The 20,940-nt window shown below is 40.9% G+C and overlaps 2 protein-coding genes across 2 annotated transcripts; both read left to right on the top strand.

Annotated features, from left to right (window-relative positions):
* The first annotated feature begins 9 nt into the window (after positions 1–9).
* On the top strand, positions 10–20,787 carry vsig10l2 (V-set and immunoglobulin domain containing 10 like 2). Its single transcript, XM_080307097.1, has 14 exons — positions 10–409; positions 743–1,018; positions 2,166–2,444; positions 2,543–2,800; positions 12,885–13,160; positions 13,520–13,795; positions 14,893–15,171; positions 15,270–15,527; positions 15,606–15,896; positions 16,104–16,439; positions 18,818–18,940; positions 19,024–19,048; positions 19,147–19,247; positions 19,428–20,787. Exons 1-14 carry the CDS (start codon positions 160–162, stop codon positions 19,574–19,576), a joined length of 3,177 nt encoding a protein of 1,058 aa, XP_080163223.1. The 5' UTR covers positions 10–159; the 3' UTR covers positions 19,577–20,787.
* On the top strand, positions 2,807–7,689 carry LOC113030873 (V-set and immunoglobulin domain-containing protein 10-like 2). Its single transcript, XM_080307096.1, has 5 exons — positions 2,807–3,169; positions 3,639–3,995; positions 4,247–4,366; positions 4,461–4,485; positions 6,935–7,689. Exons 1-5 carry the CDS (start codon positions 3,034–3,036, stop codon positions 6,978–6,980), a joined length of 684 nt encoding a protein of 227 aa, XP_080163222.1. The 5' UTR covers positions 2,807–3,033; the 3' UTR covers positions 6,981–7,689.
* Positions 20,788–20,940: the final 153 nt, after the last annotated feature.

The raw sequence follows: 20,940 nt of genomic DNA, 5'->3' as shown, positions 1-20,940 counted from the left end.
TGATTGGCCAAAGGTTTACACATACTGGAAATGAAATTATAAGATCATCTTTTTAGTGTTTGTTTACTGCCCTTCAGTTCTACTACTGACTGTTAACATCCAGACACATCTGTGTTATTCATCTTCATTGTAGTCCCCGTCAATAAGCCTTACATCCTGATGAGTGATACTTCTCCAGTGGAAGGATCTTCAATGTGGATGCGCTGCAATGTGGAAAATGGGACTGAACCGATCCGGTATGTGTGGCAACGTGAAACCAGCAGTGAAGACGTCACAACATTTGCACAGGGCAACAACAGCATCATCAACGTCACCAACGTCAACCGCAACCACACCGGCTGGTACCTCTGTGTCGCCAGCAACAATATCAACAGCCAGACATCAGATCGCGTGTGGCTGGACACCATCTGTAAGTATTGAAGCTGAGGTAGGGAATCACTGGATAAAAGAAAAAACGACCAAAATCATGATATTTTGGTCAATGGCTTATTTTTTCTGATCAGACTGAGTGAGTAATTTTTGGCATTATAGCTGCTTTACAACAAATGACCGCCACAGTTGGTGACCTAATGGCAACAGGATGCAGTAATTTTGTGTGTGATCCTACATGGATCACATGATAAAACTTTTCATTGTACCCTGGTTTGAATTTTAGCTCTTAACAACATTTTCTTGCTCTGCTTTCAGCATAAGTTGTTTGTTTCTTGTATATCTTACATGCACTGCTACGTTTTCTCATCAGTTGGCCCAGATGTTCCTCAAATAGATGTGACTCCACCTCGTACAGTAAAGCAGGGCTACACAGCTCTGGAGACGGAGGCTGTTTCTTTGCTGTGTCAGGCCCAGTCCAATCCAGCCAGTCAGTACGTCTGGTTCTACAACAACTCGCAGGTCTACACCGGGCAGAAGTTCACCATCACCAAGATCCTCCGTGTGGATGCTGGCGACTACACCTGTTTGGCACAGAACACCTACCTCAACACGCGCACCAAAAAAACCATCAGCATGACTGTCTACTGTGAGTGTGACCTCTGACCTCTAACCATTATGATCATTTCACTTTCAATTAAACCTCTCCTGTAATTAAACCTCTCCGCCTCTGTCAGTGCGCCCCAGGGTGGCTGTGGCTACAATGTAGCTTGCCATCACCAGTGTGTGAATGTGTGTGTGAATGGGTGGATGACTGGATATGTAAAGCGCTTTGGGGTCCTTAGGGACTGGTAAAGCGCTATATAAATACAGGCCATTTAACATTTACCATAATGCAGAAATCCTCATAGGTTCCTTTGTTTTAATTCATCCTTGGCTGTGGGGATGAACACAGTATGGGGATGACGTCTGACTCAGATACTAATTAAAGATGTCAATAAGAAATAACAAGAAGCAGAAGTGCCACACCTCAGTTTCTACAAAGACAGACCATGCTCCATGTTTATTGGACAAATATGGTAGAGAAATATAATGGCCATTTCATTGCTATAGCCCACTCCAAGGCGACTCCTAACCCATTTTAACGTGTTTTGTGATTGTCAAATGTGAGACAAGCTTTTGTGATCCTTTTTGGTCAGGAGTGGTTTTCTCCTTGGAGCATTTTTGCCTAGTCTCTTTGCTGTTGTTAAATCATGAAATCTGACCTTTACTGAGGAAAGTGAAGCCTCGATTTCTTTAGATGTTTTTCTGGGTTCTTTTGTGACTTTCTGGATGAGTTGTTGATGCACTACTGGAGTAATTTTGGTAGGCCTGCTACATCTGGGAAGTTTCATCACTGTTCCAAGTTTTGATTTGTTATTTGTGGATAACTCGCTGGAATCCGAAATACTTAGAAGTAGCTTTGTAACCCTTTCCAGACAGATAGATGTCAGTGACGTTGTTTCTCATCTGTTCTTGAGTTTCTTTAGAACTTTGATGTGTTGCTATCTGAGATTTTTTTCGCCTACTTCACTTTGTCAGACAGATTCCAGTAAAGCAGCTTCTGGTTCTGTCAGTAATCAGGCCTGGGTGTTGCTCATGAACCTGAACTCAGCTTCCCAAAATATGTGTATATAATCAAATAATTTTATAACTTACTCATGCCCAACATTGTAAATACACAACATCTTTCTTGGGCCTTGATTTCACCGCACTTTAAACATCATTACCTTGTTACCTCTATCATATCCCCACAGACCCCCCTGATGGCTCCCCGTCCTGTTCTGTGGAGCCGGCTCTGAATCACACCTCTCTGCGGCTGCTGTGCTCCTGGCCTGGTGGATTCCCTTCACCTTCCCTCCACTGGACTGGAGACCTGATACAAGATCAGTCCAACACAGCCCAGCTAACAAGTTCAGCCTCCAGCACTACCATCATGCTGCCCTCTGGAGGACTGACTTCTAATAACAGCTTGTTTACATGCCTGGGCTCCCATCCTGCCCTGAAACAGTCGACACAGTGCAGCACACGCACATGTGAGTGCAGCAATGTCAACAAACAGTAAAAGAGAAGTTAGTGGCAGTTTTGTGATCATGTATCTGAATGTGTTTATATCTCTCCTCTCCTTCATCAGATATTCCCCCTGCAGAGCCACTGTGTTTTGCTTATGTGACTAAAGACAAACAATACTTGATGCTGTCTTGCTCCTGGGAGGGAGGGGCCCCGAAAGCCTTGGTGTGGTGGGAGGGCCCCGAAGGTCAGAGCAAAGGTGGGGAACAAACCTTCAACATTCTGATCCTCCACTATGGCACAGCTCGCAGTGGGAAACCTTACACCTGCCACGCTAAACACCCACTTCTGGTCGAAACCAAGACCTGCAGACTCACGCTGGGTGAGTGCACATTCTCACTGTACAACAAATAGCAGATATAAATTGTTAAATAATTAGTCTGTACATTGTCACACGTAGAGGCACCAGTGCTGCAGACACAGCGCAGAGTCGTGTCTGTGTACGAGGGGAGCGACGTTCAGCTTACCTGCAGTCTGAGAGACAACTACCTTCCTGTCAATGAAATCACCTGGTTTAATAATCAGGGTGTCGGTGTGCAAGATACCTCAAAGTACATGCTTCTGAGAACGTCTGCATGGGCCAATCTGACTGTGAGAGACACAGATGAAACTCAAGACAGCGGCGAGTACAGGTGCTCCACTTCCAACGCAGTGGGAGGAACCGAAATCAATATCACTTTAGTCATCAAGAGTAAGGACCTGTTTTATTTTTCTGATCTTTTTTGGGCTTGTTGAATAATTTCCCTGTTGAGAACTGTATTACATTCCTTGAGTCTGTACAGCATATGAATCTCAGTCAGCTTAGAATAAAGATGTGAAGCGAGAGGGAAATGTGTCGACTTCTTCTCCTGATATTTTCCAGTTAAAAACACCTTAAATCAGAATTCAATACACAAAAAAACAACATGGAAAACTCATTCTTTCACTTTTTACTTTTGTGCAGTTTAGACAATGCTTTCACTGTCTAAATTCAGCCGAGGGGTTAATATCTCCAGTTTAATATATTGGTAATAGAAGTATTACTTAAAAGTAATTAGTAGTCTGAGAATTGACTACACATTATTTAATGGAAATCCACACATTAATTGATTAGATATACAAACTGGATTGATGTCATATCGAAGTCATATTTATTTATGTTTGTTTTATGTGTGTATAAGAGTACCCCATGCCACCCAATGCAACCCTGGTCAGAGTGATGTACACCAGCCGACAGCGTAATGAGGTGGAGCTGGAGTGGGTGGTGGAGAATGAGGAAGCAGGAAGTTGGACAGGTTTCTTTTTGGAGCACCGATGGTTGTCTGAGCGTCCACGAAGGAAAGGAAGTGGGAATGACTCTTCAAGTGAGCGGATGGAGGAGAAAGTTGGTCCCGTAGTCTGGTACCGTAACATCCTCCAGGATCCAGCTGTCAGGATTTATACAGTGGGGAGCCTGACGCCAACGGTTACCTACCAGTTTCGCATCATACCGGTGAACCACCGCACTGTGGGACACCCTTCTACTCCAAAGAAACCAGGTACAGGAAATGCGAGACATATGAGACTGGCAAAGAATTGGGCAAAGTGGGTGGGGGGCTTTAACAAAAATGTATTAAAATGTATCTGAAAAATTAACCCACAATACTCTAGTTCAACAGAGTTTACATTAATGTGGAACCTAGTAGTCATTCCTATTATGGGATAACGGTACGGTGAACGCTTATCACTTTGCAGATGTGTTTTCACAGAGCTCAGCTCCTTCGCAATGTTTAACTCTGATGTGTTTTAGTGGAACCACGCAACAATTTGTACCCCGCTGTGATTGGAGCAGCTATTGGTGGGATGATTGCAGCCATTGTCACTGTTCTGCTGCTCATGTTCATCCTCCGTAACTGCAGCATCAATCCTCGTGAGTCCTCCACACACATGACCACCACCAGCATCTTGCTGACCTGTGCATAAAGCAACATTATGTAGCTTTAATACTCTGTATCTTCCCCCAGGACTCCATGACTTGCTGTTTGGCTTGTAAGTATATGTGTATCTGTTGCAACCTTCACCCGGCACTTTATTAGGTACACACTGGTAGTATTGGGTTGGACCATCTTTTACTTTCCAATCTGTCTGAATTCTCTGTGATATTTTCTGACCTGAACCATTTCTGTTATGTTTCAGTCTTGTTTCCAGAACAAAACGGCTACATGTTCATCAGAAGTTATTGTGGGTAACCTCTGCTTGTACAGCTTGCAAGGGATAACCTCGGGAAAACACAGAATCTATTCTAATGATCATCAAACCATGTCTTTATTGATCATTACTCAGGTGTCAAAACTTGTTATTAAAGGTACTCAAGAGATGTTCAAGGGGTAACAAGTTAAGTAAGGTCTTGAAAACATCATCCAGTGCTTTTTAGTTCAATTCAGTCCAATTCTATTTTATTTATACAGCACCAAATAACAACAGCAGTTGCCTCGAGTAGCATTATATTGTAAAGTAAAGAACTTACAATAATAGAGAGAAAACCCCAAAATCAAATGACCCCCTGTGAGCAATCACTTGGCTACAATGGTAAGAAAAAACTTCCTAACAGTAAGAAACATCTAAAAGAAATTGACTCAGGTTGGGGGTGTTTCTACAGCTTATAGAGGTCACCTGCCCCATCATGTCAGGTCCTCCAGGGGAAAAACAAGGCATTCTGTACTCAGCAGATATATAATTTCTTCAGTTTTTTCTAGTTCTGTGCCTTCCAAATTGTACAAAACGCCACCGTCAAGAGATGCCCGAATGGAGCTCTTCATCCTGCATTTGTAAATATTAGTGAGTCTTTTCTGCTTATACTTTTAGCTGTCAGCTGATTCAAAACACTGCAGCAAGAGTAATAACAAGGACTGGAAAGAACGAGCCTGAATAATCAGGCTCTATTAAATTCTAAACTCTTTTTGTACTATATCATCCCGATAGAGGCCTTCAAGCTCCGTTTCAAGGCTTATTTCTGATTCTGAGAATTTCCAGAATCAGAAAGCGGACAACTGCTCTACCTCCCTTTTGATTAAGATTGCAGTAAATAAAGCAACCCTCAAGCAGCTCTTAGTTATGTTGCTACAGCCTGTGTTTATGTGCCGCTCTTGGATAGCAGGAATGTTTGCTTTCTCTTTTCTCTTTCCCCTCCACCCCTACAACCACTCAAGACAGATGGCTGCTCTTCCCTAAGCCTGCTTCTGTCAGAGGTTTCTTCCTGGTAAAAGAAAGTTCTTGCTCTCAACTATTGATATTGCAATATAAAGTTCAACAAGACAATTGATGTCAATACCTGCAAATGGCAGGCCCACTGGTGGGTGGTCCCATGTGGCTATTTACTAAAAGTCTCATAGTACGTATTCACAGTATTACTTATTTTTAAATAAGTAAACTTGGTAATGGACCCTCTGAACTTGAGATTCTTTCATTCTAGCATTTATTCCCAGTTACTTGCATAGTACGGACTAATAAAAAAAATTTTTTTTTTTAAAAGGCTCACCTCAGATTCCTGCACATTCAGTATTTTTCACATGTGAACTTGTTTTTGTAATGTATATATACACAGTATAAGTCTAACAAAAAGAGGAACTTTGGGGGAAAAAAAGAGGTTGACATCAAGAGACGATGAGCTGCTTCTGAAGTTTCTAAGCAGGAAAGTGGAACTGAGACTCAGGTTTCATGCAGTTCTCAAGAGAAGGGAGCAGCAGGGACAATTTCATGGTTTGATGCAGCAGTTGAAACTGCAACATGGACACTTTTGTACATATTTCAGGATGTCAGTGGCGCACTTTGAGTTCGAGTTAGCAGAGATGGGCCCAGATCTGAGGAGGCAGAGAAATCATTTTAGAGACGATTGACCCGAAGCAGTCAGTTTTGAGTTTAAAAGCGCACTTGTTGCCAAAAGCATTAATCTGACTGATGAGATCTGTTTATTCTATACTGAAAAATTAGAAAAATCGAGCTTGATCCAAAAAGACAAATGCAGAATATTCATCATATGAAATTAACGGCTGTGAACAACTTTAGTAAGACAGGCGAGTATAAAAACTATTTGGACTAACGCTGGAAACATTAGCATGAATTTTACTAGTTAGGTTTGTAAAGGCCTTTAGACACAGAGGCAACACTCATATATTTTCCCTTTTTAGACATCTACTCCTTGCCTTTAATCATTAGCTTGACATTGTATTCTACTGTTTCTCAGCTGCTTCTACTAAAATGAAAACATAAGCATTAAGCGGGTCAGCTCTAACTCACACTTATAGCCACAAATGCAGCGGGGCTTTGGCAGGTATGGCAAAAACCTGTTTATGCACAGGTAAGGACCCCTTCAACAATAAGGTGAACAGGTGTACCTAATGAAGTGTCTGGTGACTGGTAATGAAACATTTCCAGTTCGCAGCGCTGATGGTAACGATTACTATTTGTAATGCCTTTTCATCTTTGATGATGACTGCAGGCAGCACAGCCAGTCGCAGGAAAACATCAACTTCCCAGAGGATTAAGTGTTTGGTGGGTCAGAGGGAGCAACTGGTGGATCACCCAGTCCAGGAAAGTTGAATAGACACATTTATAGATTCATAGTCTCGAGTCCAGATTAAATTATTTTCTATTTTTAATTAATGAAAAAAAAATCCAATTCATTAGGTTCTATTTTATGGATTTTGTTGTTGTTGTTTATTTGATTGTTTTATGACTTTATCTTTTAGCAATAATTAATGCCAGCACTCTTAGTTACCCATCTGCATAGATGCAAATGATGAATTGGACTGAACTTCATTTTCTAATAGATATGTGCTCATTTTTCCCTCATTATGAGCTTTGTTGAAAAAAACAAAATGCCAACAATAGTCTTTGATGTTTGTCTTTTTCCAGGTCCAGCAACGGCTTTACCCCGAGCAGCTTCAACCCTCACCTCCTCACCTATGACTGCCACCCCCATCCCCGCCACCACCAGCCAAGCCCCTCCCTCTGGAGGCGATAACAAGCCAGTCAGCGTCACCATCACCGTCAAGGCGACGAGCTCATAGTCACACGCCCCTCTCTTTCAGCTGTAATTCACATGTGACTATTTTTGTTGACAGTTTGCTTTTGAGCTCTTTTAAAATACAGTAAAAAGTTACGAGTTCCCCACATCGACTTTTCACTGCAAAGCTCACAGTCATTTAAAGCATGTTCGACACAGTAAATTAAATGTTATACAGAAAACTCTGACCAGCCTACTGTAGTTTTTTATTTATAAAATAGGAGAAATATTTTGAGTCCATCCATCCATCCACTCATCCATCTTCTGCTTATCCAATTCAGCGTCACCACTCAGGACACAGTGTGGTTCATCGACCAATTAGAAACAACTCCTCAAGTCTGCATGTTGAAGCATCCTTGAGTTGCCCCCAGTGTGTCTATTCAAGTGTGAATGTGTATTTGTGAAAGAAATCCTAGTTTCAGACACTAGAAAAAGTCACTTTATAAGGCACATCTCTCATTCAGATCAGTGGATATGTGCATTTTTACACCAATAGCTTCTAATTACCTGAAAAAATTCTGTGATTCACCTTTGGAGTTCTTGTAGATGTTTTCTGCATCAACTGATGTTAGGGTGATTTGGATAGGGTGGCCAGTGCTGGACTCACCGACAGTAGTTTGAAATTTAGGCCAATTTTAGATGATTTCAATGATTTCCCTTAAAGTAAAATGATTGATCTAAAAAAAAATCTTTTTAAAACCTCTTTTTTAAGCCTTTATTCTGATGCCTTACAGATCTCGGCATAGTCACACTGCACACTACAGTAGCAAAGAGAACATTGTAGATATCAGGTGATGTTACTGGAGATGATCAAAGAAGATTAAGTGTTTGTAGTCCACATACGTAAAAAAAAAAACAGCTTTTTTTATTTATTGAGACTTACAACCCGTTTCGTATCATTCTACATAACATCAACATAAATTTGGTCATATTTGGTCAAGACTGAAGCTTTACACACAATATCTTTTATAGCTGTATCAAAAGGTGTCCATCACTGGGAATGACTGGACAACATGGAGGCAAGAACATCTTGAATGGCTCTGTACATAAATCATGTAACATCTTTCAAAATGCTGAATTCTGTGTTTAGAATGCTAAAAAAAAAAAGACAAAGCAAACTGATTGGAAGTCACCATAAACGTATAGGTAACAGAAATATAACAACCAATAAGACACTTTATAATTTGTTTATGAACATGTATGTGGGTCAAAATTGAAATTCTTTTTGGGAAAACATAGGCACCTTTTCCTTGGACCAAAGAGAAAAGGAACCATCTTTTTTTCAGTGCTTATCTTCTTTTCTTTTCTTTTCTTCTTTTTTTTAAAAAAAAAAAATGTATTTGTTGTTTGATGTGTGGACATGCTGCAAATCAATTTCCCACTGGGGACAATAAAGTCACTGACCATTGACTCAGCTTAAAAGCCTGCGTCTCTGATGGCATGGTGCCTACGAACTTGGCTGCTGAAAAAGCACCATCAATTCTGAGAGGTGTATACAGGTTTTAGAGCAACAGGTGACATCTTTTTCAGGGAAGGCCTGAATATTTCAATAAAACAATGACAAACCGCATACTGCATCTACTGCAGCAACATGTCTTTGTAAGTAGAAACGTCTAGATGTGAAAACATTTGAAGTATCATCAAGCAGCTATATCCACAAAACTCCAGCAGCTGCTCTCCTCAGCTCCCAGGTGTTTACAGACTGTTGTTAGAAGAGGGGATGTTACACAGTGGTAAACATGACACTGTCCCAACTTTTCTTGTCTATATGCTAAATATAATACAAAAACAAAACAAACCAACAAATAGAAAAGAGCTCTTAGCCAAATTGTTGTAGTGAAAGGCTGCATCTGATTTGAGAAATTATGATTCTGAACGGCACATTTCTGTGCCTGAGGAATTAATTGCACGGGACTATAGACGCCTTAATTTCCCTAAATAAATCTCACGCTGGGATAAAGCTGCATTTTAACATTTGATTAGTTTCCCCTAAATAAGGGAGTAACCTGCTGTATTCCATCATTCTGTTTGTCTGCCAAGTGAGGGAAACTGATCTGCGCCCTGCATTCATTCATGACAAACGTCTCACATTACATACTCACGGCTCCACCAAGCAGTCTATTCTGCTCTTGTATAAACATAAAAACATGTTGAAAATGGTTACAATTACTGAATAAAAGTGTTTGATGGACAGACTGTGCATTCTTGCAGTCCACTTTAAAGTGGAGATTACATTTTTAAATGTTGGCATGCAATGAGAGCATGCTGTGAGGCAACATGACGGTGAAATACTGAATACTTTTACTGAATGATTTTAATCCCACTGGTAGAGTTTACTCTGCTCCTTGGATCCTCATAAAACCTTTGAAATCTGAAGCCTTTAATCTCACAAGTCACCCAAGATGACTGCACATTACAAATGCAGTTTAATCGTACTCTGACTGCATAAATGTTTTTGCAGAGCTCTCCACCTATATATTTTTGTCTTGTATATATTTATACATTTACATATATAGAGAGAGAAATTTTATATATAGATAAAGATATATGTTTATGGCATTCCAGAGATCTGAAATTTGTATGAAATTCCAGTGTAGAGGATTGTGGTATTAAGTCCGCAAATGACAGATTCAGCTGCAACTGTGACTGCATTAGTTAATGTGCAGGTGTGTGTGTGTGTGTGTGAAAGGCCAGCCCATCCACTTACGTGGCTTTCTTGTATAATAGATGGTCTCGGTGTCAGTGTGTTATTCTAACCCAGCAGGAGAAAGAAAGAAGGATAGAGGGATAGAGAGAAAGGAAAACACATTAATAATTGAGCCTAAATCAGTTTACTGACCCTCCGTCCCTTCCTACTCTCAGTTGAATGCACTGGAATCTCCAAGAAGACCTGCAGATCAGAGAGTACGAAAGACGGAACATCAGGCATCTGAAGGAGGGCTGTAATGATCAGTTAGGCTTCACCTTTTGATCTTTTCCACATTTTTTTGGAGTAAAGAGGTTGTTGGACTCGGGATCATCATGATACCATGGTGGCTCCACTGCTAGGACTGGCCATTCTATATCTAACTACCAGTCTGGTCACTTTGGGGTCAAATGGTAAGAGTTTTCCAGTGTCTGTGGATTCATTTAAACCCCTACTTTTTAAACATCCTTTAAAACAGCAAATTAAGAGAAGTGAATTCTTCATGATCTGGAATGCTGTTGCAAAAATGTAGGATTTGAATACTTGCATGTCATACATTTACATTTTCTGAAAGCACATATCAGTATGTAGACTGTATAAATAATGCAAAGTATTCAATATAACATTTCAAAATTCGCCAAGAACATATATTTGGCATTTCTGTAATCAAATTTGGGGTGAGCAGCAAATACACTGATGCATCTACAGTTATTTGGTTCTTACTGATTTAAATGACGGGTCACAGGGCACTGTAGATAACAAGCAGAAAGGCTATGCTAGCAAAAGCTGTTTTAGAACCTGCATGTGGAAATTAAGGAAAAGAAATGCCTGGAATCACTTGTAACAATGTTATGCTGCCTCTGAGACTCACTGTGTAATCAATCCTGTGACCGAACACCGACGAGGTAAACAACACCAGCGTCTCCTGTTCCTTTACACTCATATCTTTGTATCCTTTCCCACCACCAGCCCTGCAGATCAACCCCAATGGAGAGGTTGTGTACAAGGACACCCAGATGTATGAGGTGGTGTACCAGGACGCCAGTGTGTATGGGGTAGTGGGCAAAGCCGTGATCCTGGAGTGTGGTCCTTCTGTACCTGACATGTACATATGGAGCTTCACCAAGCCTGGTACTGAAGGCATAAAAGCTGTGGTGTATAATGTGGGACGAGGACCGAAGATTCAGAAGCTGGCTGAGACGCTGGGACAGCTGACTGTCATCTCAAACAGTGCAGCTATAAGCATTGAGAAGCTGCCTCTGGCTGCACAAGGCTTATTCACCTGCCAGGCTTTCTATGACATAGAGAACGAGCCCAAAGTCTACTACTACTACGTGCATCTCATTGTCCGAGGTAAGACTTCCTGCTGTCATGAATGCTACAAATTTTTAGTCAGTTTATAGCTGAAACAGAGACTGACATTCAGTCTTGTTGCCCAATTTCTCCAGCATGGCTAATTTGTCTTATTCCAAAATAGGACAGTAGACTTGTTGTGTTTACTTGGGTGTATTATCCTAAATTATTATACAGTGTATTACTATCCCTGTTGCCATGTGCATTGGAGAGAAAGAGGAAGAGATGGAACAACTGAAAATAAAAATCTGTAGATATTTCTCTCTTTTTTTGACTTTTATCAACTAAGAAACTCTACTGTTCAGCATGTGCTGCTTTGTCTTTTGATTATTTGTTGGTCTTTTGAACAGAGCATTTTAAAACTTTATGAAATAAAGGCTTCTTTACTTTATTTGGCAAAGACGATTTAGATTATAAAAGTCTAAAACACAATTCCCTATAATCAGGAGATTATAGCTTTGTATTAAGGCTGGCCATAGAGGGACCATAGACTGCATACAAAAGATGAATACAGGCACTACCGATTATTTCTCACCCTTTTTAAAGGGTGAGCTTGTTTTTTCAAGCCCACAAAATAGGAATTTTAGGATAAGGGGGTGGAGGCCCAGCTTATGTAAACTAGCTTGTTTGGCAAGTGCCTCCATAAACGGTATTGAGGTTTTGCAGACAGGTGACCACTAACCACACAATTAACTTGTCAGCAAATTTAAATGTTTAACAATCAAGTTTTCAATGTAGGATCACATGAAGAAGGCCTAAGTGACATAGGCCTTGACCAACTGCAACTTAGCTAGTAGTTAGTGGATACTTGCAGACAAACACAAAAAACTACAAGCAACTGTGGCACTCTGATAGCAACCAAAGCAATCACACAGAGGGTTTTGGTGTAGCACTTTCTTTGCAACCAGATTCCACAAGTGAGAGTCAGCAACCTCCAGGAAACATCACCAACCACCCAAGAAATATGTTTGAGAAGCTCATTAAGTGCAATATGGTAGACATGAAAGAACTATTGCTAAAAAATTCATTCACTTCGACTGGAGCAGAGACTGTAGAAAAGCTGTTAGATTAAATACCGAAAAGGAAACATTATTTTGTCAAATGACTGCATTGAAAATGTTAAATGCTAACAGTGGTGAGCTCCTGTTTTGTAATCGAAATTAGCATAAGTAAAGGCAGGAGAAAGTAAAAAATTAGCCATAGGGCCCCTTTGTAGGGCCCCTTTTGACACTGGTCTCATGTTCAATCTCCAATGTTGCTGCTTGTGGGAACTTGCAGCTTTGTTCTGTTTGTAAAATGATCTTTCCAGTTACTGAACACTGTGTTTCTTCGCCGCCAATGCAGTCCCCGTCACTAAGCCTTACCTCTCGCTGAGTGAAGTATCTCCAGTGGAAGGATCTACAATGTGGATGCGCTGCAATTTGGAAAATGGGACTGGACCGATCCAGTACGTGTGGCAACATGAAACCCGCAGTGGTAACATCACGATCATCGCACAGGGCGACAGCAGTGTTATCAATGTGACCGACGTCAACCGCAACCACACCGGCTGGTACCGCTGTGTGGCCAGCAACGCAGTTAACAGTGAAAGCTCCAACCGCTTGTGGCTGGACACCATCTGTAAGTTGAGGAAGTTGGATCAATATGGAGATTTTTGTAAAACTTTTTTTTTTTTAAAAAGAAGCAAAAAGAATAAGACAGTGGTTTAAGTTACAGTCTTAAAGAAACAGAAATTGGTATGACTTTGATATTTTCTGTGTAATTTAAACTTGTCTTTGGCATTTTCTGTGTGAGTAATCAGTAAATTACAGGTAAACTGTGCATCATCAGCATTTGTCACTCTCAGAGAAAATGTCATCTTGTGAATCTAAACTAACTTGGATGAAACATTTTGTTATGAGTCAGCTTTTGTGGACAATTTTTAAATGAAGCAGAAGGTCCATCACATTAAATTTCACAGCAATGATTTTTCTCCTCAGTCGGCCCGGACATTCCTCAGATAAACGTAACTCCGTACAGTATAACAGAGCGGGGTTACTCGGCTTTGGAGAGAGAGACTGTTTCTTTGCTGTGTCAGGCCCAGTCCAATCCAGCCAGTCAGTATGTCTGGTTCTACAACAACTCACAGGTCTACAGCGGGCCGCAGCTCACCATCACCAAGATCCTCCGCATGCACACTGGCGACTACGCCTGCTTGGCTCTGAACACCTACCTTAACACCCGCTCCAAAAAAACCATCAGCCTGACCGTCTACTGTGAGTGTGACCTCTGATCTCTGATCATGCTATTAAGCATCTTACTCCTCTGTCAATTCTACCCTAAAGCCTATTGTTCTCTTGTTACTGCAAGGAGTGTAAAAGAGTCAAATGTGATCAAACTGTTCAGATTTGACATTTTCAGTACAATACTATCAACAGCTTAAACTCCTAAGACCCAAACTCTTCCATGGCATGTATTTTTAATTTCTCTTTGATATTTGGGCATATTGGGACCCGATGAATGTAAAAACAAAGAATCACTGGAATTTTTTGTTCCTAAGAAAAAGAGAGCCACATATGAGGATATTCGTTTTTAATTTTGATAAAACAGGGGCAGTATAATGTCCTCATAAGTGGATATCAGGCCCTTGTAGAGCAAAATTACGTTTTTTGGTCTAGACAACCCAAAATGTGATGTCCACATATGTGGATGCCAGGTCCTAGGAGGTTAAACATCTTTGATTTTCACCCAGGATCTCTGACCTAGAAACATCTCCCTGAACATTTCACTTAATGCAGAATCCTTTTCAGTTTCTTTTTCTGAATGTCTTCTGACTCCATTCAGCACATTCATCTGATATACTTATTTCAAAAGCTTAAACACCTTCAAACTCTGTCTCACTCACACACACACACACACACACACACACACACACACACACACACACACACACACACACACACACACACACACACACACACATACAGCAGATAATGGAAAGCTTGCTGAGCTGTTCTCCTGTTTGGACCATCTTGGAAGTTGATGGGACTCTCTGGCAGGTATCTCACTGTGACGTCACAATCATGGCAAGCACGTCATTCACTCTCCCTACTTTTGGTTTTGCACACGTCTTATGTTTTTGCTATTTGCTAAGATTACATTTTCAGAAGAACTCCACCACCAACAAAAGAAAAAAACAGCAAAATCATAACAACATATCTCTTCTTCGATAATTTATGTATAGTTATTTTAACCAAACATCCTTAACAATGTAGCAATAGTTGGAAAAAAAAAAAAGGTTCCGGGCCCTGATGACATCAGTTTACTCCACTCGGCACATCATTACCTTGTTACCTCTATCATATCCCCACAGACCCCCCTGATGGCTCCCCGTCCTGTTCTGTGGAGCCGGCTCTGAATCACACCTCTCTGCGGCTGCTGTGCTCCTGGCCTGGTGGATTCCCCTCACCTTCCCTCCACTGGACTGGAGACCTGATACAAGATCAGTCCAACACAGCCCAGCTAACAAGTTCAGCCTCCAGCACTACCATCATGCTGCCCTCTGGAGGACTGACTTCTAATAACAGTTTGTTTACATGCCTGGGCTCCCATCCTGCCCTGAAACAGTCGACACAGTGCAGCACACGCACATGTGAGTGCAGCAATGTCAACAAACAGTAAAAGATAAGTTAGTGGCAGTTTTGTGATCATGTATCTGAATGTGTTTATATCTCTCCTCTCCTTCATCAGATATTCCCCCTGCAGAGCCACTGTGTTTTGCTTATGTGACTAAAGACAAACAATACTTGACGCTGTCCTGCTCCTGGGAGGGAGGGGCCCCGAAAGCCTTGGTGTGGTGGGAGGGCCCCGAAGGTCAGAGCAAAGGTGGGGAACAAACCTTCAACATCCTGATCCTCCACTATGGCACAGCTCGCAGTGGGAAACCTTACACCTGCCACGCTAAACACCCACTTCTGGTCCAAACCAAGACCTGCAGACTCACACTGGGTGAGTGCACATTCTCACTGTACAACAAATAGCAGATATAAATTGTTAAATAATTAGTCTGTACATTGTCACACGTAGAGGCACCAGTGCTGCAGACACAGCGCAGAGTCGTGTCTGTGTACGAGGGGAGCGACGTTCAGCTTACCTGCAGTCTGAGAGACAACTACCTTCCTGTCAATGAAATCACCTGGTTTAATAATCAGGGTGTCGGTGTGCAAGATACCTCAAAGTACATGCTTCTGAGAACGTCTGCATGGGCCAATCTGACTGTGAGAGACACAGATGAAACTCAAGACAGCGGCGAGTACAGGTGCTCCACTTCCAACGCAGTGGGAGGAACCGAAATCAATATCACTTTAGTCATCAAGAGTAAGAATTATTAATCTATGTTTAATTCTAAATTACTTTCTTGCTGAGTGTAAGATCAGAATACTATAACACCTCTGATGTTTGTACAATTATTGTCCATAAAGTTACAGTCAGCATGAAAGTCGATGAGCTATATAAAAAGTTACAAGTGGTCATCACAAAGAAGTCATACAGATGAGGATATTTCTGTTTGTGTTATCTCTGTAGAGTACCCCATGCCACCCAATGCAACCCTGGTCAGAGTGATGTACACCAGTCGGCAGCGTAATGAGGTGGAGCTGGAGTGGGTGGTGAAGAACCAGGAAGTTGGAGGCTGGACAGGTTTCTTCCTGGAGCACCGAAATATGTCTGAGCAACCACAAAGGAAAGGAAGTGGGAAGGAGGAGAAAGTTGGTCCCGTAGTCTGGTACCGTAACATCCTCCAGGATCCAGCTGTCAGGATTTATACAGTGGGGAGCCTGACGCCAACGGTTACCTACCAGTTTCGCATCATACCGGTGAACCACCGCACTGTGGGACACCCTTCTACTCCAAAGACACCAGGTACAGGAAATGTGAGACATATGAGACTTTTAGCAAAGAGACGGGCATTTTCAGCTTGTTAAGCTTAAATAAAAAGAGGCAAAATCACAAAGATGAAGTAAAATAACATGTAATATATAATATGTAATATAGATGATGCATATAGATGTAATAATAACTGTTCTGAAAGGTGTGTTCAGTTTCAAACTTCTCCATTAACATGCCATAAAACATGATCACGATGAGCTCTAAAAGTAGATAAGACCCCAATTAAACAAATGATACAAACATATTAATGATCAGTTCTTTACTGAGGAAGACGATCCAATCCAACTGTGACTGACAAAGGTATGTGAAACATTGCTTTCTGTACAGACCTAACATTATGCAGAAGTAACTGCACCTTAAACATCGGTCTGGCATACAAGAAATTGGCTTAAAATTGGGACTTTTACTTTACCCGTTAAAAAAAAACTAGCATTAAATCAATTTGTGATCGAACAGGATCCTCATCTTGCTGCAACTTTCTCATAACAGGCGGGAACGAAGTGATCTCTTTTCTCCAAACACGCAATTTACAATTAAAATACAATTAAAATACAGTTAAACCATCTATTAAGCATCTATTTTGTTCTCACACAGTGGGCCAAATATCACACCAACAGGACTCTTATGTGCTCTGGACAGAGTTCTTTTTGAACAGCCAAGCACACCATGATTGCTTATTTACTCATGAATGTGAAAGAGGGCGTTATTGCACACCTTGCGTTGATGTTCAACCACTTCGATGGAGTAAAACAAAGACTTATTATTCCCATTATTTGTGTACTGTCTGTTCATTAGGATCTGCCTAGGTGGTAGATAATATTTTTGTGTCATTTGCTTAACTGTGTTGTCTTTTTTTACACTCGTGTTAAAATCAGATGATGCTTCAGGTTATTTTTATACAGGAATATAAAAGATTCTTTCAAGCAGCATTGCTAATTATGAGATACAATCTTTAATGTTGTGTTATGATTAATGTGTCTAACTGTGGTGTTTTTTTGTTTTTGTTATCCACTCAGGTGAAAGACTCAAACAAAAACACATGCAAACAACGACACATACCTCATGCTTACACACCTTTCCCTCACTTCCTTGTTACTTTCTTCTTTTCTGTCCTCCTGATCTTCCCTCGAATTCATCCTGTGTGATAAATGTGCCACTTTGTATTATATTATTGCAGGAAACTGTTCTGAATAAGCCATTTGTTTTATTTAGGTTGCAGAGAAACCTGTGCAGTTATGGTCAGATTTTCATACACTGATCATTGGCATGAATGTAATTTTGGGTTTCAGCAATTTCTTTGATTTTTTCTTTTTATAGGCTTGTATGATGGTGCAGCATATGTCTTTATTACTGATGTAATAAAGAATTATTACATCTGAGGGCACTCCCTGGGTTGACTAATACTCACAACAACAAGAAAGTCCAAGAAATTCAGTGAAGAGATTTGCAGTTCGGAAAGTCTCTTAGAGCCATTTCTAAAACAGATTCTAAGATCATTGGTTCAAACAAGAGTGCATAAGTACAAGTTATTCTGATGTGCCTCCACTTTGCCAAGGACGCAAAGAAAACCCAAACGGTCACCCTCAGATCAGAGGAAATTGGTTATGTTGTTCAGGAACAACCCAGGAACCAACAAGGCTCAAGCCTCCCATTAACTAGAAACTGCTGGAACACCAGTATCACTGTCCACACTAAAGGTAACTATTTGACCACAATGACTAAGAGGTATGTTTGGAGTAAAGGTGAGACTTTCAAAGCTAAGAGCACTGTGCCAGACGTCAATGGTGGCACATAAAGTTCATAAAGTGGGTGGAATAGTGAAGAAGGAGGACTACCTCCAAATTCTTTATTTTCATCATTAATCAGCAGCTACATGGTTGAAAATGCAGATGAAACAGGCTAACACAGGCTAATTTCTGTTGATTACAGAAAAAAAGAAAATTGTGCACCTAATTCTTGTTTTTTTAGTCATTAAAGATGTATGCTGTACAATCCTTCCACCCTGAAAAAAGAACAGTTCAAATAAATCATTAAAACCCTTAATTTATCATGAGATTCATGCCCCCGATGAGTAGATGTAAACATCTGACTAGAACTGTAACATGGTAGGATGGTTCAGTGGTTTTCAACCCTTGTATGAATGAATGAATGAATCCACGTTGTTCTGTTCAACAGAGCTCCTTTTAAAGAAGAACCTAAGCAACATTTATTTACAGGATAATAGTAAAGTGATGTTTTCAAATCATGACATACACTGACCTGGGTTGAGAACCACTCGAGCTCCTGGATGTAGCTGCGGTGTTCTGACAGATATGAACTTTTTTGCAATCTGTAACTATGATGTGTTGCAGCTGAACCACGCTACAATGTGTACCCTGCTGTGATTGGAGCGGCTATTGGTGGGATGCTCTTTGCAGCCATTCTTACGGTTCTGCTGCTCATGTACATAATCCGCAACCGCAACAACAACCCTCGTGAGTCCACCGCACATGAGCACCAATATCCTGCTGATCTGTTTAAAATCACTGTGATGTTAATGTCGTCTTCTTTCCACCAGGACTACATGACTTGTTATTTGGCAGGTGAGTATCTAGATATATGTCTATAAAACCAAGAATTAATGATTTCCTGTTTGCAGTTATTGCTACAGACATGGCGTTTTAACATTTCCTGCTTCCAGGCAGCACAGCCAGTCAAGGGAAAACATCAACTTCCCAGAGGATGAAGTGGTCAGCACGTCAGAGGGAGGAATAGAGGAGATTGGTGGATCATCCAGCCTAGGCAAGATGAGCTACCCTAAATGACCATACACCTATAAACACACATATAGACCCATATAGGACGTTGCTGATGGCCCACATGGAAGTGATGGAATATCTCTAAGCAGATGTTTCAACCGTCAGCAGGCCTAAAAATCGTAATGCACATCTGTCTTATCTGCTGAACTTTGATGTTTTGCAGGTCCAGCCATGGCTTTACCCCGGGCATCTTCACCCCTCACTTCTTCACCTATGAGTGCCACCCTAACAACCACCAGCCAAGCCCCTCCCTCTGGAGACGATAATGAGCCAGTCAGCGTCACCATCACTGTCAAGGCGACAGGCTCGTAGTCATATATCCGACCCATCCAGCAGGAAATACGCAAAACCCTTGAGCCATCTCCCATTTCTTCATATTTTGCTTCCAAGGAGACAATAATACATCTTCAGGCTTTCTGATGGGTTTTTCTTTGGACATTGGCTGCTTTTTCACTCATTTTCAGTCCAGTCCTTGTACCTGAGCATTTTCACATTAATGGTTTTAACACTGATAAGAAAGTTCACTGTTGTGTCACATGTGACATTAAACCCAGCAAAGAGTCAGTTTGAAATCATGTCTTTGGGCACCCTGTTAATATCAGATTTTCATGAAAACATTATTTGTTCATTTTTCTTTATTTCAATCTGTGAAAAAAAAAATGGACAAGCAGAGGACAAAAGAAGTGGCAGGCCTAAAGGCTATTTACAGCAAATGAACAGTATCTGAAAGTCGTGTCCATGAACAAATCCAACAAAGACCTGAAACGGGACCAAAAGATCAGACTTGATCAGAAATGTGTCATCTGAAGCGTGGCTGTCAAAAAGCCATTCTTAAAGAAAGAAAACTGGGAGAATAGGCTGAGGTATGCCAAAATACACAAGAACTGGACTGAAAATTAGTGGTAACAGTTCTTATGGAGTCACGAATCCAAATTTGTCATGTTTTACTGAAATTGTCATCAATACATACAGAGGAGGTCAGGAGAGAGGTACAAGTGGGGTCCACAGCCATCTGTAAAACACCATGGAAGCTCTGTCATGGTTGGAGCAGCATTTCAGCCTGTGGTGTTGGAGCTTTTCAAAACCAACGAAATTATGATGAGCAAAGTACTACTGTTTTGATCCAACATGCAACATCATCTGTAAACCATCTCATTGGCAACAACTTTTCAAAAGGACAATGATCCCAAACACACTGCCAGTATAATAAAAGCTTACATAAACAGAAAAAACACACAGTGGAACACGAATTGGCTTCCCCAGACCTGTATCTTTATATTATTGAAGCAGTGTGGGAATCATGTTGACAGATATCCGAATAAAAAGCAGCCAACATATAAGGAAGAGGTTTGAATGTCCTTCAAGAAGCCTGGAGAACCATTCCTGAAGACTACTTAGCCTTGAGAGTTCAGGCTGTGTTGAAGAATAAAGGTGGTCATACCAAATATTGACTTGTTAGAATTGCCTTATACTCTATATTTCTATTTATGTTTGCATGTTTCAATAAATAACACTTATGTCTGTGTAGATCTTCAGTTATTCTAGGCCGTGATAGCCTTAAGGTAAGACTAGCAAACTAGCACCTAACAAAGTATAAAGCAATGAGGTGTAACTCCAGACTTTAACAGTACTGTGTACTTGATTTTCATGGATAACAGCAAAGCTACAGTGTGAAT

This window comes from Astatotilapia calliptera, chromosome 10, assembly GCF_964374335.1.
Source record: "Astatotilapia calliptera chromosome 10, fAstCal68.1, whole genome shotgun sequence".
Taxonomy (NCBI): Eukaryota; Metazoa; Chordata; class Actinopteri; order Cichliformes; family Cichlidae; genus Astatotilapia; species Astatotilapia calliptera.
The sequence above is the reverse complement of the archived record's forward strand: the minus strand, read 5'-3'. Positions and strand labels throughout refer to the sequence as shown.